At 44.2% G+C, this 17,989-nt stretch overlaps 1 protein-coding gene across 1 annotated transcript; it reads left to right on the top strand.

Moving 5' to 3' along the window:
• Window positions 1–5,233: 5,233 nt before the first annotated feature.
• On the top strand, window positions 5,234–16,286 carry LOC311196772 (nischarin-like; the record flags this gene model as incomplete). The annotated part of the gene is made up of 10 exons (XM_084270393.1): window positions 5,234–5,245; window positions 6,385–6,537; window positions 7,109–7,177; window positions 7,578–7,763; window positions 7,964–8,092; window positions 8,496–8,609; window positions 9,413–9,521; window positions 12,675–12,796; window positions 13,647–13,705; window positions 14,933–16,286. The coding sequence occupies 10 exons, from the start codon at window positions 5,234–5,236 to the stop codon at window positions 15,822–15,824; spliced, it is 1,845 nt and encodes a 614-aa protein (XP_084126519.1). The 3' UTR covers window positions 15,825–16,286.
• Between the last annotated feature and the right edge of the window lie 1,703 nt (window positions 16,287–17,989).

Here is a 17,989-nt window from a genome sequence, read left to right as displayed (position 1 = left end):
TCGAAATGTGTCAGCAGATGTTGTGACGGGTTTCGAGATATAAGTCAGCAACCTCCCTGATATTAGAACTAATATTAGAAGCTAAGTGGTTTCCTGTCATTCATACCTTGTTTCAATGAACAAAATATTAACCCATTCACCACAGTATCATTACTTGGTTGAAATACTGATTGCGGGAAAAGACTTAGACGTTGAAAGTTTGATTGATGAGTGAACTGCATTTGAGAAGCAAGGGGTTCCAGGGAAAATTCCAAGGAAGCCAGTGTGAAAATATTTGGATGTTCAAAAGTTGCATGAATTGTTTCATCAGTCTGCTAAGGTGCTTTAGCTACAATACCACTTCTTTGTTTACTGAGGCTAAAGGGATTGCACAGTCACCTGGACTGTCAGCAATTCACCAGCGGCCTTGCCCCTGGCCTGAAACCTTGTGGCACAGGCACACGGGAGGTTTTGGACGGCACAAACACGGGAATCTGGTAACCGTGTCCAATGCCATGTACCCCGTGAAATCAAAATGGACAACAGCCCAGGATATACAGCACAAACAATACAAACCTCTTTCCAATTGTGGGACATTACCTATGTTACAGGGACACCACATTGGCCTGCAGGTCAGGCCATGGTGGAACGTATGAATCAAACTCTCAAGTGTTTTTGCTTCACAAACAAAAAGGGGGAGAGAAGGACATCTCTCCAGCTGATCAATTAAACAAAGCTCTGTATGTTTTGAGTTGTTTATGTCTGCCACAGAACAGCTTGGTACCTCCAATGTGAAATATGCAGGAGGTTTAAAAGGAGGTTTAAAAAAAAAAAAAGAAAAGATTAAAAGAAAAAAAGTCAATGTCAAGTGTTAGTAAAAAATTAAATTACAGGTAGTAATTTGGGGAAAGGAGATCTGGCTGTGTCATTACAGATGCCATGGATCCAGAAAAAAGCAAGCCTGTGTGAACCAGGCGGAGATCCTGATCCCAGTAACTTATGTCAAGTGTTCCAACTGCAGCCACAATGGACTATGAGTTTTGCTGTGGGACATATGGAACTAACTAACAGTCTTTGAAATATGTATGTATTTATGGTAAATGAAAATTAGGGAAATGGTGATTTCTGCACAGCCTAAGAACACAGACTGCAATGGGTGGTGCCTGCACGAAAAGGTGAGGCTGGTGTTATCTGACTCCTGAAACTGTCAAGACACTCAGCTGCAGGTGTGGATTCTGTAAGACTTTACAGAATCAAGCAGCAACTGATTTTTGTTGCTGGCTCACAGACATGGTTGTGAAAATTTTGAAAGGCATGTGCTGCATGAATGTGTCCACTCTCAGTCAATCCATGCCAGCATTCAGAAATTAATAGATCAAACACAAAAGATACAGGAAAATGGATTCTTTGGATTGGACAATTGGTTTCAGGAGTGGGGAATTTCAGGATGGATATTGTCAATGGTCAAATCTGGATTACATAGTCCCTGACAATATCCTTGAATTTCCTATGAAACAGCAAAGTTATTCACACTGAGAAGTATTTGGTGATCACATCTTCAAAACACTACGGCCTTGAAGGCAGAGGTAGGGACTGCCTTACACCAAGGAGGAGTTGTAGGAAGGTATTTGGAAGTAACTGAACATGTCGTTATTATCCATAATAAATGGTCAACACAGAAGGTGTGCAGATAACTTTTAGACATAACAGATAAATTAACAATGCAAACAGTGTGTGTAGCCAATTAGTAGTTTTTAGCTTGCTCCATTTTACAGTGTGGTTTTTCATTTATGGGATGTTTTTTAGATTTAGTTATATAAGGACATAGGGTTTTTTTGTAGATATTTTTGCCTTAGTGTTATTTTTGACAAGTCTTGCAAAAGAAAATATCACTCTCAGTGAAGGAGGTTCTTTTTGCTTAACAGGAAGGGGGAGATGTGTCCTCCACGTCATGACCTTGTTTCGATTATAAATGTAGGAAAATTCTGCTGTGTCCCCCAGATGATGAAGGGAACACAGAGCCTGGGTTTCAGTCAGATCTCTGCATGCCAGGTGAGTGTAACTGGCTTTATCCAATAACAGAACTGTTGAATTTTGTTCGGAATGCAGCTTCGAGCTGCTTCTCCAAACTGTTCATCCTCAGTGAGTGGGGTTTCAGGTATACTAAGAATGTGCTTGTCTGAAATGTTTGCCTCATCAGATGAGCTGAACTGTGCTGCAGATGGCCCATGGATTTATTTCCTTGTCATGAATCATGAGGGGTTTGTCAGTGAAGTAAACTCATCAAATACTCATTTCATGATGATCTGTAATGCCTGTTTGTCCTTTGCAGCTACCTTAAAATGAGATGTGTGTGCCTAAACTATCACAGATAGTTTTTTGTTCTTCTTGTGAGCCTTAGAGAGAGCTCTTGGAAGAGCTCAGAACTATTTCTGGACTTCTACAGAGCATTTGCGTTTTGTGAAGTATGGGAAATACCTGTACTGACCTTTGTGCTCCTTTAGATTTTAAAAGAACAAATTCCCACAGGGAGAATTTTCCAGGCTTTTTCTTTTCCTCCTGGAGCTGTCAGTGTGTAGAAAGGGGGTTGAGCACTGTGTAGGTCCAGAAGGGCAGAGAAGATAGAGGATGGTGAACAGGGACTTTGAATTATTCTTCAGCAAGGAGGTTAAGTCCAGAAGACTAATTTTTACAGATCTCTTCTTCCCTGTAGACTTGTTAATCTAAAGTTATCAGTGTATTAGTGATGCTCTAAGGAAATGTTGAGTGCTTAATTGTCCTGGTTTTGGCCAAGGCATTAATGCATTAGGTTAGTCTAATGTTCAAATTTGAAGAAAACTGTACTGGTAATAGTTTCTTTAAAACCAGGCTTTGTTTGGCATTGGGCTGATGATGGTCAGTAAGAATTGCTCTAGTTGCTGTTGCCCTTTTTGAAAACATGCAGCGTGTGATTATTTAAATGTAGTTCAGTATTTTCCATCTTGGAAATGAAGAACCTATGAAATGAAATAATTTGATGAAGTATTTTCAAGTTACAAAGAGAATCTATAAGATGTGATGACAGTTGATTTCTATTTTTAAAAGTCCTGTACCACAGCAAGAAAGGGAGACTTATTTTGTCCAAGGATACACTTTGAACTGTAAGTATGTAACACTTCATTGCAATGGTTTAATCTTTGCAGGAGATCAATGGGATCACTGCTGCACTGGCTGAAGAGCTCTTCCACAAAGGTAAAGAACCTGCAAGAATTTAACTGGGGATGGTTCCCTCCATGTGCATGCGTGTGTATACCTGTGAGATTTAATCTCCAGACCATGAGATCTGAGTCTTTCACATCAGACTGAGCCTTGTTCTTCCTCTTCACCTGTTTCTTGCTGTTTGTGCTTTGATCCAAGCTGTATTTGAGGAGGAACTGTCACAGAAGCACAGCTGCTTTTGGAAATAAATCAGAAATTGATGAATTCCTTGGTATGTTTTAGTGCAACCAGTCAGGAAGTTTGTGTCATTTCAGTGAGCCTTGATAGAGTGTGTTGAATGCATCACTTCACCTGTCTTAATGTTGTTCTTCCAGAATTCAGGAAACATGAGACCTTCTGGTCAGTTAATGAAAGGATGTGCTTTTCTGAGGCTGAGAGCTGAAAATGAAATGCACTACTGCAACATCTCTAAGTGGCTCCCCAGGAGCAGGAGGCGTGTGAAATGATTAACCCATGCTGGCTTTGTTTTAAGGGACAGGAGGCTGAATGCTGTGCTGTGATTCTGGCTGGCTGAGGTGATAGGTGAAGCGTGGTTCAGATTGTTCTGGCACAAAATTAACTTTAGGTGAAGCCACTTCAGAGGGGGCACTCAGCAAATTGTGGAACACTTTAAGGAAGGTCCTGAAGAACTGTTCCCTGACTCTGTAGTGCCTGTAGCCTCACTAGTGCCAAAATCATTGATGTCTGACCGCTGTATGTGAGTGGAACCTTGTGGTGATGTGCAGCTGGACTCTGGGACTTGCTCCCACTGAAGCCAAAGGGAGTTTTAGTCTTTGGAGAACTCTGCTTATCAGGAAAGCCGATGCTCTCCTGTCTGTCAGGTCAAACTGGTGTCCTTAAAAGGAAGAGGAGGAAGATGTTAATTCCACGTGTGCATGTATTCTGACTGCTGTAATCCACATTTGCTCTTGGGATGCTGTCAGAGGAGGCTTTTGGATGCTGTTTCCTAGTGTTCCTGGAAAGAAATGGGATTGTAAAAATATTGCCAGAGAATGCATTTCCTGCCCAGGGAGCTTGCTCTGGTGGTAGTGTGGTGAAAGTCCTCAGACTGTCCAAGAAGATGCTGCAGCTTTGCACATCAGCAGCTTAGCAAAGGATGTCAGTTCTGTCTGTTAGATGGTAGGTGCTGCTGCTATTGAACTTAGGGATATCTCAAAGTTTAGCAATTTGTATGTTATATAAATGAACTTTGTCTGGTTCCAGCCCTGTTAAGAGGGAAATTTGCCATTAGTTGCGTTGGGAGCTTAAGGCTTGAATGCAGAGAGTGCCTGTTTGAACACTTGGGTTATTCTGGTGTTAAAGAAAATTTATCTGAATTCAGTGCTTCTACTTTAGAAGCAAAAAAGACATTGTTTTGGTGCCTTAATCATGAGCTTAGAATATAAATGATAGACATGAAATCCCTGACATTAGGTTTTGCAGGTACCATTTACTCTTTGGTAACTGGGGCAGCATTGTGTTCGATACCATCATCCTGTGTTTTTCAGGAGAGCAGCTCTTAATGGCTGGAAAAGTCTTCAACATCAGACCCTTGCAGCCATATGCTGTCACTCAACAGTTGCTGCAGGGGAAGCCTACGTGTGCTAATGGAGATGCCAAAACTGATCTAGGTCATATTCTAGATTTTACCTGTCGACTCCAGTATTTCAAGGTGAGCCATGTTTGCACAAGTACTGGCGGTGTTTCTGCCAGAGTGATGGGATTCTTGGCATGCTTCTGGAGCCTAGTTAGAATGCACAAGATCTTTACTGGCAGTAAACACCTGTAAGCATTTAGAGCTCGGTGTTACAGGTGCTTATTCTACCAACCTTCAACACAGTTCTCTAAGAAAGACGTTGATTCTGCCATGTGATGTCATCTCTTCAGCGGTGCCCTCTAGGGTTTCTGTGACAGAGCCTTACTGGGTGCTAATAGGCATGGGGAGGCAGGAAATATTCATTTCAACCTTGCATTCTTTGACAACACTATGGCTAGGCCAGTGTATACAGGTGCATACATGCATGTGTGTGTAAGTCCTGTCCCCTTTCTCACCTTTAACTGTATTGGAAAGTTTAAAAAAACCCAAACCAAACTAACAAAACCATCAGTTTTAGAGATGAGTGGCCCAGAATTTCTAGGAAAAATGCCATTACAGAACAAATGTAAAATGGCCTCAGATAATTTTTGTCTGGAACCAGTTTGATATTTTGTTCTTCTACCAAATCAGTGAATTACAAAGACTTTTGCTGAGTAGCTTTTTTAACACTGCTTGCTACAGGTCAGTGTCTTTTCAGCCCTTTTATTACATGAAGAATTTCCTTGTAACTGTGTGGTATGTTCAAAGATGAAACGAAGTAGTGGTTTGGGGAAGGTGCACTGGAGGGCTTGGGAAGTTTAGAAAGCAAAACTGCAGCTCTACTGCTATTCCTGTGGATCTTCAGTTGCCTTTGCCATCCTCTGTGTGTAGAACCTGTTGTTCAGAGGATTCTCTGGGTGGAGAAGAACATATGATTTAGAAAAATATTATATACAGCATATTATTTAGAAAAATACTTGAGAGTTTCTGGCCCTTCTGAAAGCTTGTGAGTGGGAGCCTTCAGAGTTTATAAGATATATGTAAGACCAAAAAAAACCCCAAACCTTAAGAGATTTCTCCCAAAATTTTATTCACAGCAACCAGAACTGCAACCGCCTGCCTTTTGCACTGGTGCCATGTGCTCTGGCCAGAATGCTATGGGCACATGGGAAAACTAGATGCCTTTTTATGAGATGGTCTAATGCTTTCTTCAAACCCATCTTGTCAGTGCCTTGGACTTCATCCCCTGGCTTTGATTGGAATGTGCTTCTGTTACTCCTCGAGAGCTGAATGCGTGTGGCTTCTTCTCTGGGCTGTGATTTGGCAAGGGTCTGAGGAGCGTACCTTTCACAGTCCCTCTCTTCCTTCCCATTCTCCAGCCTGGGTTGGCTGCCAGTGTTTGGGACTCCCTCCCTGTGGATCTAAAATCATTCTGACACACTCAGCTCCTGCTTTAAGACCTTTAACTTTAATCTGGGTGATGATAAGGCTTAGGGATCTTTCTTCCATAAGGTCATTTGGATTTCTTGTGAAACAATGGGCTTTCACCAAAGATGCAGGTAAAATATTTTTAGGGTGCTTGTCTTTAACAGGAAATCCTGGTGCCAGAGGCCTCTGAGTTTGATCAGTGCGAGCCAGAGGATACAACTTCAAGCTGTCCAGTGACAGCAGTTATCCCAACTTGGAGAACTTTAACAACCTTGGATATGAGTCACAACAGCATCTCTCAAATTGATGATTCAGTGGTAAGAAATCTTTCTTCATTTGTGTGTGGGGGGAAAGAATGGCTGGTCTTCTGTGTCACATGACTCAGCAGGGATTTTGCAATTTCTTCATGTATCTCTCTTCTGAAAGATTTCCCCTTGCACTGTCCGTGCTTGAGCTCCACAAGGTAATGATGTGGAGATCAATGCACTGCTCAACTTACTCTGATTTTTAGTTCTGTAATCTTTATCCAGGGTTCTGTGTAATACAGACAGGCCTGTTTGAGCTGGAAAGGCCTCTTAATGAGTTTGATCTGTAGTTAGTGGGGCTAAACTGGGGGCAACTTGCTTGTCTTCAGTGAGAACCCAGGTTTCAAATGCAAACGTGACCGTGCTCATCAGAGTAATCTGGTTCTCTCACGAGCAGGAGTCTGCACTCTGGCTGCACTAGAATGGGTGCAGAACGCTTTTTACTGCTGAAAGCTGAGAAGAGGGTCTGTGCCTTGGAGAGTTCCCTTCCCTTTGCCTGTTAGTTGTTAGTTGGTTGGTGAAGGAAGTACAGCCAGGTTTCTAAGCTAAAACGCATTTAACATGTGCACCTTTTCCCTTCTAGAAATTAATTCCCAAGATTGAGTTCCTGGACCTGAGTCACAATGGGGTGTCTCTGGTAGAAAACTTACAGGTAAGGGATGCTTTTGAAGGTGATGTTTGCCAGGCTGCCCAGGACCTTCCAAGACAGAATCCTTTTGCTAAAGGATTTTGCCACTCATCTTGCAGAGAAGAGTTTAAGCCCAAATAGCTTCCTAGCATCAAGCCCTCGTAAGGGTGCATTTCTTACTTGCCAACACTGACATGCAACATGTAGTTCTTCACTAAATCCAGTCGTTGCTGGCTGTGTCAATGGCTTGGGAAAAATAGAGTGGAGGAAGTTCCCTTTCCTGCAGGCTTAATCCTGTGTAATGAGCAAGTTCGTGTTGTGTTTGTCAGCTGGGCAGCATCCAGCATGAGCAAATGGACAAGCCTTTGATATGGTTCAATTTTAGCAAATTGGTGTGTGACCTGGATTTTCTGTGCTCTCGTAGCATCTTTACAACCTTGTTCACCTGGACTTATCCTACAACAAGCTGACATCGCTGGAAGGTGTTCACACAAGACTGGGAAACATCAAAACTCTGAATCTAGCAGGAAATCAGCTGGAAAGGCTGTGTGGTCTTAACAAGCTGTACTCTTTAGTCAACTTGGATCTGAGCAACAACAAAGTCGAACAGGTAACTACTGATTTTAGTGTCAGATTGCTTTAGAACACAAGTGATTCCTGTTAGAGGGTGAAAGTGCAAATAAAGTGGCTGGAGAGAATTTTTTTTCCTGGTTACTGTTTGTATGTAATTTAGTCAAGAAATGCTTAGACTGTGGTGGTGTTCTCATTTAGCCAATCTGTGTATTCATCCTTTTACTGAAAAACTTTCAGATTGATGAAGTAAAAAATATAGGAAACCTCCCGTGCTTAGAAAAGGTGGTGTTATCCAGCAACCCACTGAGCATCATCCCTGACTATGGGACCAAAGTACTGGCTCAGTTTGGGGACAGGGCTTCAGAGGTATGTAAGAACAGCTTTTTCTTTCTAAAGCCTGGTAAGGAAAGTTGTGTGAATGCTCTACAAGCCTGAGGAGTTTTTAGTGGGGGTTGGAGTACGTCTCTAGAGAATGGAACCATGTATACGCTGCTGGGTGTGCTCCTCAGATCTAAGGGAGAGCTTGCCCTGCTTTCACTGGGTAACAGGGTGTTCCTGTTGGAAGGTGCCTGTGCCAGTGGGGTGTGGAGCTTCCCAAGCACTTCTGAGTTTGCATTCAAGTCATGAGGTCTGACGTGGTCATTACCTTGTTTACAGGGTTACAGACATGCACAGCATCTGCATCAAACTATTTATTTATGACATAAGTAACAATAAGTTACAGAGCTGCCTTGTTTTCTGTATTTCTGGATGTTTTTAACATTTTTAGGTCTGTCTGGATAACACTATCACCACAGAAAAGGAACCAGACACAGTGGAAGTGCTGAAAGCCATTCAGAAAGCCAAGGAGGTGAAACACAAACTGAGCAGCTCTGATAAAAAGGTGAGTTGGGTGCTGTGAGAGCAGAACGTGCTGGGTACAAAAGAAGCCTGTGAGTCCTCTCCAGATTGGCTTTGAGCAGAATTCCTTAAACTCACTTGTCATGGAAGTGAGTGCAGTGTTTGTGCTTTACTGCAGTGTGAGGTTTGAACATCACCTCTTTCTCCTATTTAGATTTCAATGCAGTTTCAGGATGTTCCTTTTTCTGCTGGCTTGGGATAGAGGAAGTGGGAGGAAAAGAGAAAATGGCCTAATGGTACACACAATAAATATGCAGCTGACCTCAACAGCTGTATTTTCCATCTTATACAGAGAGTGCTGAGGTGTGAGATCAGTGCTTGTGTTGCAGAGGACTGAAATGATTTTCCCAGACTTTCTTCTTGCGAGTATTGAGCAATGGGAAAGGATCAGAAGTCTGAATTGTCCTGTTCTCCTGTCTGCTGTGCAGTGGGTTAATCTTGTTCTGGAAATAAGTTGTATTATCAGGAGCTGTGATGCCCCTGCAGCCTAAGAATCCTGTTGTCGTTGTGGTTTGTGAAACTTGCTGCTGGTTTTGTCAGTGCAGGGATCAGTGATCAGAATGACTTCTCTAACCGAATTCTTAGTGGAATTCTGCTTAGTGGGAAATGGGAACTTGAGAGGGTGTGAGCACCAACGTGTGGCACCCCTCAGAAACCAAACACATTTGGTAGTAACGTTCTTTTTACTCCAACTGGGAAATCTTTGTAGACTTAGTGCAGTTCAGGTTCTGACGTGTCCCGTGTGTTTAGGATTTTTCTTTAATTATTGCCTACTTTCTTTATTAGATCAGTGAGGACTCCAGGCTCACCGCTGCCAGCTCCAAACCAAACTGTTCTTCTCTTCCTGTTCGTCCTTCCTCTCCCTCTCTGCCTCGTCCTGTCAGCTCCAGCCAAGGTAATCATGTATGTATCGTGCTGCTGGGCTGAGCCTCTGGGTTCTGCGTCTCTGGGCTGCACTGATGTACCTGGATGTTCTGTGAAGGGATATGGGGCTTATCAAGTCAGAGCAGACAGACCCGGCAGCTTTGGCGTAGTGCAAGTGCCATGTGACCTGGCAAAGCTGACCTGATGTTCACTGTGGTGTTAATTAACTCGAACAGAAGTTGGGGCACGGGGCTGCTTTTACTGCAGAAAGCAGCAGCAGAGGACTGTATCTCTCTTGCTAGTCTAGATACATGCCTTCATGGGAACTGTGGCATCTGTAGACACGTTCTAAAACTGCTTCTCTGCTTGTTGGTCTGCACAAGGGGAGCTGGAGCATCTGTTCCATTCCTGCTGTTGGCAAGGGCTGTGTTTCTGTCAGGCCAGAATGGAGGTCAGAAAAGGAGATGAGTAAGAGGCAGTTCTGGAGTTTGGGTTCAGACTGAGCCTGTGATTTCAGCACACTGTTGTGTTCCACAGCACCTGCTGACCTTACCTGAAAATCCCATTTCACTGGATGCTTCAACCAAGGGTACCCACTGCATTAGAACGTAGAACAGTGGCGTGTCCTGCATCTTCTGCAGGGGCCCGTGGGACTGACTGACTGGGAAATTCATGTGTGTCTGAGAAGAGATAAAGATGCTTTTGCTTTTGCCTGAATGAAAGCTTAAAATGCAGTAGGGTATATCTGGTTGGGGACGACTTTGTAACCATTTAGAAAAGTGATGACAGTCTCCATAATTGGGGGTGAAACAGCTTACTCTTACCAGTGAATTGGTGGGTGGGGGAAGAGGTCTTTGGAAAGAGTCTGTTCCTGGCATTTCTGCAGAATCAGTAGAGGTCTTAGATCACTCAGTAAAAATGAAGTGACAGCGTTTAAATTAAAGGAGAAGCAATTTAGATGCAGGTTTAGTTGCTATTTATGTGCTTGAGTTGCCTTTGGAGCCCTTCTGGATAACTTTTCACCTCCAGGTGAAATGCCAGGTTCTCCCAAATTAAGCCAACGCTGGCTTTAAAGCATCAAGCATTGAAGTTGCAGGAGTGAGACAGCCTGGCTATAGGGCAGCCTGGGGTTTTATGCAGGGCTAGCTGTAAAGATGCATGCTAGCAGTGGCTGTGACTGTTTAGGTGTTACTTATTGATCAATCATCTTTTTCCATTATTGCAAATGTTTAAGGAGCACATGAATCTTGGAAAAAATACCAAGATCTTTCTGAACTACTTGGGAATTTTACAGGAAAACTGGTGTAAGACTGGGGTTACTGACTGTGGTCCTTTTCCATAAGATTCCTGTAGTAGAGTCTTGAGGAAGGGCTTTTATATTTATAAAAATAAATATAAAAGTGGGATATAAATATATAGTGGGATATTTATAAATATATTAATATATAGTGGGATAGCAAGGAGTAGGACAGGATTAGGACATTCCTCAGCTTTAACAACAGAAATGAATTCTTTGCTACATACCTAGCTATCAAGGGTTGTTTTCAAAATACTGATTTTGAGAAGTCTATTTTTAAAAAAATGGAGCTATGCTAGGCAATTTATTTCATTGTTAGACCTGAAATCAGGAATAATGGAATTCATTTTCTGATGCACTATTTCTGTGAATTGTTTTCTCTGCAGTTTCTCTAGACACCATCTGTTTCACTAGCATTTTATTCAACTTAAACATGTCTTCCAAATGGCTTATGGCAAAGATTAAACATATATAGAGAAGAGAAATCCAGAAATAATGCTGCCCTGTTCTGGTTTTCTTGTCAATTTGAGTTTCCTTCTGGCTAACATGGTTGCTTTGTTCAAGCAGTAAATCTCTCTTGTGCTTCCTCTGCCTGAGAGATGGTTTGGTGTCATCTACTAAACTTTGCCATCAATCCAGAAAGATACAGGCAGGAGTTCTTATGCCTGAGGAAGAAGCTCACATGCAGTGGCTCCTGCAGCTTGGAAGGCCAATGGTATCCTGGACTCCCATCAGAAAAGGGGTGGCAGCAGGGACAGGGAGGGGATTGTCCCTCTCTGCTCTGCCCTCAGGAGGCCCCAGCTGGAGTCCTGTGTCCAGAGCTGGGGCCCCAGTACAAGGAAGATGTGGGACTTGTGGAGAGGGGTCAGAGGAGCCACGGAGATGATCAGAGGGCTGGAGCAGGGGCCCCTACAGAGAGAGGCTGAGGGAGCTGGGCTGGTTCAGCCTGGAGAAGAGAAGGCTGTGGGGACCTCATTGCAGCCTTCCAGTCCCTGAAGGGAGCAGAGAAACAGGAGGGAATCAGCTTTTTGAAAGGGCAGACAATGGCAGGACAAGGGGGATGGATTAAAGCTAAAGGAAGGAAGGTTTAGGACAGATATTGGGGGGAAGTTCTTTCCAGAGAGAGTGGTGAGGGGCTGGAAGGGGCTGCCCAGAGAAGGGGTGGGTGCCCCATCCCTGGGGGTGTTCAAGGCCAGGTTGGCTGGGGCCCTGGGCAACCTTGTGTAGCTCCAGGCCTGGAGGTTGGTGTCCCTGCCTGTGGCAGGGGTGTTGGAGCTCTGTGATCCTTGGGTCCCTTCCAGCCCAGCCCAGGCTGGGATTCTGTGATTGGAATTCTGTTGTTTATTTGCACGTACATTGTACACGCGTGAGCGGGCCGGCTCGAGGTAAGATCATTTCCTTGAGTGGCATTTGAGGGACAGGACCTTCTGAGCCAGGTTAAAGGTTTTACAGATCTTCTGCTTGTTTGCTTGACGCCTGCAAAAATGGGAGTGAATGCTGTGAAGCTCACAAACTGCTCTGCTGTGGCTTTGCCAGCCTGGCAATGCTTTGGTAACACTCAGGGCAAGTTTCAAGGAAATGGACCAGTTCTGTTAAAACTAAATCACATGGAGAATTCTCACACAAGATGTTGAGATTTAAATTGGTGGTTAGCTTAAAAAATGAGCTTTAGCAGTCTTCAGTGCACCTTCCAGTGCACTTATGGATACTAAAATTGTGCCTGGTTTTGTTCTGTCCTGGCTGTTCTGTGAAGAGACCCTGCAGCTTTAATGACTGATGGTCACATTTTGATGATGCAATCTTAATTCTAGTTGTTTGACAGACACTGTTAGACATTCATTTTGGTTTTACTTCAGCAATTTTAAAAGGTCTTTGTATTTCTTCTAGAAATAATTTGTGAAGAAACAGTCCTAGCCAGCAGTCTTTTGCAATCTGGTAGTTTGACTCCTACAGACTATACAGTTCCCCAGAGATGTTTTGAAATACCAGACTCTGGGTGTAAAAATCAGGTAATTGCTACACTTGTGTTTATTTTATGGCAGTTTTAATGTGGTAGTGTTTGTTTTTTTTGCAAGCTAATTTCTGATATTAAACTTGTGTTGTTATAGTAATCCACAGCAAAGGTATTTTCATTCTCTGAGCTGTTATAATTGAGAAAGGAGGTAGCCCCAAATTTGAGTGGTGGGTTTGGTCCACCTTGTACAGTGAGTGCATGATCTGAATTCACCAGAGTTGCAGAGAATTGTCGCTGTCAGGACTGAGATGTTTACCTGGCATTAGTGTCTCATTCAGTGTGCTCTGAGATGCTGAACTGCTCTCTGAACTGAGCAGTTCAGCACCTTTTGGAAGACAGGTCTCTTCCTCAGAGAGTGGAAGAACCTTCTCTCTGGCAATAGGTGTTGGCCTAATTGGTCTCCTTCAAACTCCAGCTGTTTAACTTCTGCGTTGTGATGTCATTTTTGATATAGGAAATGCCCTTCATATGCCTGGCTTCAGGGCATGAGACAGCCAGCCCTGAGGGACTCTGCCTCTGCTGCCAGCGTGGCTGGGCTTTCTCCAGGGCCTTTGCCTTTTCGCCTGGCTGTGCGCTGCTGCTGAAGTCTGTAGTGTGCTGAAAGGCCTACAGGCCACATCTGTTCTCACTGCGTTCCTGGCTGCCTCAGAGTGCCCAGCCTGAACTAAAAACCTGGTGTGTCAGCATCCTCACAGGTCAGCTGTTCAGCTGCCCACGGGTACAGCAGTCAGGACTCAGCAGGGAGCTGCTGGCCTTAAAAAGCAGGAGCCAACGTTGACTTTGCTTTTCACTTCTGCTGAAATCTGGCAGCAGCTGCCACTGCCTGATGGTTCTTTGTTCCGTAGGCACCTGCCTCTCTGTTGGATTCCTGTAAAGCACATGGAAGTGACCCCAGATGTGGTAAGTGAGACTCCTGAGCTCTGGCTTAAACCCCCATCAGCTTTTTGAGTCCCAATAGTGGATGGTGCATTTCAGACCCGGCTTTAAGGCAAACCAGTGTGTCTGGTTGCACGCTGCCTCTAGTTGTTTTCAAGCGAAATCAGTGGTAAGAGTATAAAGTCTTTGTAACCTTTGAACCCTGGAATAAAGTCAGTGGCTTCAAGCCAGTGATTTGCAAAGTGCCTGTTGGGTTTGGGAAATGGAAGATGAGCTGAACACTTTATTTTTAACTTCTGATAAATTGCACACTCCCAGCCTCTCAACCAGTGGCTGTGCACAGTATGAAGATCACAGAATCACAAGGTTGCAAAAGCTCTTTAAGATCATTAAGTCCAACTGTTCCTGTCCCAAGCTAAACCAGATCCCTGAGCACCTCATCTACCCTTTTTTATAAACCCATCCAGGGAAGGTGACTCAGCCTCTCCCTGGGCAGCCTGTGCACAGCCCCACAACTCTGCCAGGGAAGAACTTTGCCCTCCCATCTGCTCTGACCCTGCCCTGGCACAGCTTGAGCCCATTGCCTCTTGTCCCATCTCCTGTCCCCTGGCTGAAGAGACCATCTCCCACCTCTCTGCACCCTCCTGGCTGGGCAGTGGAGGTGGGGAGAAGGTCTCCCCTCAGCCTCCTCTTCTCCAAGCTGAACACCCCCAGCTCCCTCAGCTGCTTCTCAGAGGATTTGCCCTCCAGCCCCTTCCCCAGCCTGGTTGCCCTTCTCTGGACTTGCTCCAGGACCTCCATGTCCTGTGAGGAGCCCAGAACTGGACCCAGCACTCGAGCTGCAGCCTCACCAGCGCCCAGTACAGGGGCACAATCACCTCCCCAGACCTACTGGCCATGCTATTTTTGATCTAACAAATTAAATAGTTACTATGTACAGACAAAACAATGTATAGACACAAGATGATCTGAAAGCATCTTGAAAATTCAGTGGCAGGACAAAGGAATAATATGAATTAGGAATATTTCTATCAACTAAATGCTGTAAATGTATAAAAGAAATACAGAAATGAATACAACTGCAACCTATGCATTCTTGACTGTTTAAGATGTTTTATGAAATTAGGCTGATGTAACTGCAGTAACAAGATTATACCTCAAAGTTCAGAGCAGCAGCAGCAGCACCATGAGCTGTAGGTAGCTGTGACTGTTTTGAAACTCAGGCTCGTACTTTGCCTTGTTATCTCTTTTGCAGTTTGGATCCTTCAGAGGAAGAACAGCGTGCAGTGCCTGACCCCTGTAACACTGTCATCTTGCCTTTTCATTGTATGTCACACACTGCCACAAACCAAGATTTTACCCAGCACCTTTCTGCCTTGATAGTGCAGACTGTGCAGAGATCCCCCCCCTCCTGCTTTACAGAGGAGAAAGGGAGCCCTCTGGGTGACACCAAGACCACAGACAAAGAAGATGGCTCTTTTGAAATGGGGCTTCACGAAGGAGATGAGACTCCTGAGTTCAGCACTACTTCAGATCTTCGGCCCTCTGACCAGGGAGCAGTGGAGAGTGTTGCAATAGTCAAAATTCTCTGGAGTTTCTCTATTCACATTCGTAAAGGCCTCAAGCAGTTTGCTTCCTGTTTGGTTTTGACTGAAGATCCGCCAGCTGTGTTTGAGATGCCTTGTCAGGAATTGAGAGGAAATTGCCAGCACATCCCTTCTGCCTTGAAGCTGGTGCTGTCTTTTCCATATACTGATCTTCTGGAACTTGGCTTTCTCCTGCCAGAAATCTGTTTAACCCTGAAGCTGACAAATGGTGACAACTGCTTGTTTGTTGTTTCAGACCCCCAGAACCTGCAAGACTTTTATTCCTGTTTACACATGCGTTGCTCTCAACAGTACCCGTCAGTGTTAGCAAGCTCCCTGTTGTACTGTGGACCAGCAAACCTCCCAGAGTTTCTCTGCCAGCTTAGGGAATTGAATTGCATTTCAGCAGATGATGTTGAAATAAAAGGTTGTTTCCCAACATACCTTGTTTATGGGAAGAAAACCTGTGTCCAGGAACTCCTGCACCAAGTCCTGTTTCTCTGCTCCCTTCAGGGACTGGAAGGCTGCAGTGAGGTCCCCCCACAGCTTTCTCTTCTCTAGGCTGAACAAACCCAGTTCCTTCAGCCTCTCTTTGTAGGGGAGGTGCTCCAGGACCATTTGTCACATCTTAAAGGGAGGGTGATGAGGTTGGAGAAGTTCAAGTTGGAGCTCCACGTCAGCTTTTCAGAGCAGCCCCTCGGTGTGCCAGTACTGTGCCCTGAGAGCAGCGTTAAATATGTGTGTGTTTGTATCAAGATGACCACATTAAATTTAAGCAGAAAGAAATGGCAATTTAACTGGCACAGATACACAAGGCTGAGATAATCTCTAAAGGTTTGAGGCTGCTATTAAATTTGTTCCTCCTTATTAATTTGTGGCCAAGAGGATAATGAAAAACCAGCGACTCTAAAGTTGACATAAAGAGTAAGAGATATACAGTTGGCGTGGGTAATTTTATGCGCTGTCAAAGTGAAAAGGCTTTGCTAAATGTATGTAGGCAAAGATACACACTGTCATCTTAATGAGCAATTAAAAGATGGACTCCTAATAATTGAATCACGACTCTTGTCACATCTGTATTTGTTTAATATCTCCAGTTTTGGTTGAATCTGGGTTTGAGTTCCTATTTTAATCAGGTCTGATTTAGGTTCTCGGTTCAAATAACTAAAAGTGATGAGCATGAATCTTGTTGTCCTATTACCTCCTCAGCTCCTTGCTTGCAGTGAATACAATGTTCTTTTAAAAACTCGTGTTTAATTACTGCATTTAGAGAGCAGGACTGGACAAGGGGTGGGTGGGTGATCCGCTGTCATTCAAAGTTTGAATTTTTAAAGATGAACCCTTCTCCTCCCCTTCTGAGGAAGATTTTGGAAGTACTTCAGGAGGCTCAGAGGGTTGCCAGTTAATTCCTTTACTGGTAGAAATCAGGGAGTCTTAGTGCATCGCTCTGTTGTGTTGTGAGTTTGTTTGGAGGGGTCTTTTAATTAAAAACAAAAAAAAAGCCCAATAAGAGAAGACCATCTGTTCTTCAAAACTCTTTCCCTTAAACTAACCGCCGTGGTCACCCTCGAATGCTATCGTATCTTCAGTGACACGGAGTTCTGCCTTGCCAATCTGTTGTTTAAAATTTCTCATCAACTTCCTGAAGTCGCATCAGTCAAAGCTGACAACAAGTTGCACATTTCCAGCTCCTCTCACCCAAGAACGCGAGACCGCGGCTGGCCCAGGAGGTCTCTCTCCTTCTTCACAGACCTTGGGTTTGCTTCTGTTACATGAAACATACTTCAGCAGCTTCCATCCCTCTAAACTTCCAGGGTGGGGTTTTGTTTTTTTTTTACTTTCTTGCTTGTTTTCTGGTTTTAATATCTATTTTTAAACTGAGAGGAGCAGAGGATGCTTAATTCCCCTTTCAGCAAACTGGTTATCCTGTATTTTGAGAGAAAAAAACTTGAAAACTTGATTTCCCCCTTTTTCTGCATAGGAATCTTCTCCTCAAATCTGTCTTTAAAATCGTTCATTTATCTTTTCCTTCTGCCTCCAATCACTGTTTTTTGGGCCCCTCCAATTCCCAGTTCAAAGGAAAGCAACAATTATTTTGCTTCAAGCTCACCCAGGCTTTTAGATGAGGAATTTATCAGTTTTTCATTGCCAGCCTGCTCTGGAGCAAGCAGTTTATTTCCCCAGTTCTATAACAGAGCTGTTGGCTTCTCCCAGCCTTTGCAGGTGGGTGAACCAGCACGGTGGGGGGACAGCAGACATCATCCCTCAGCAAAGCTCCCACAGCTCCCTTTCAGAAACTGCCCTTGGGATGCATCCAGGCTTCCACAGGGCTTTTAGAAGGTCTCAGGACCTTTAAAAAGGTGTTTGAAGAGGAGGGGGGTGGAGTTGGATGGAGGGTGAGGGGGTGAGGAGGGGATGCTTGCTGATTGATTTTTATAAATGGTATTCTCAGGAGGTTGGAACACATCACAACCAAAAGACCAGGGGATCACATAGGACCCAAGCGTGCGAGAGAAGATGCTAAAATGACTGTTGGTACCTGACTGTGCTCACGGTGGGAAAAGGAGGTGTGTGCATCCAGGAGACCTGGCTTAGGAACATGGTCGCCTTTGGCATCTGATAACTGATGGGGGAGCAGACGGGCGCTTTACGTGAGCCCAACCGCCCCACGCACCCTCTGTGCAGGGTAAGTGCTCTCCTCGTTTAGCCATCCCTCTCCCTGCGAT

The sequence above is a fragment of the Gallinula chloropus genome (assembly GCF_964237585.1).
Source record: "Gallinula chloropus genome assembly, chromosome: 14".
In the NCBI taxonomy this organism is placed as follows: domain Eukaryota; kingdom Metazoa; phylum Chordata; class Aves; order Gruiformes; family Rallidae; genus Gallinula; species Gallinula chloropus.
Note: the sequence above shows the minus strand (reverse complement) of the source record. Positions and strands in the feature narration are given on the sequence as shown.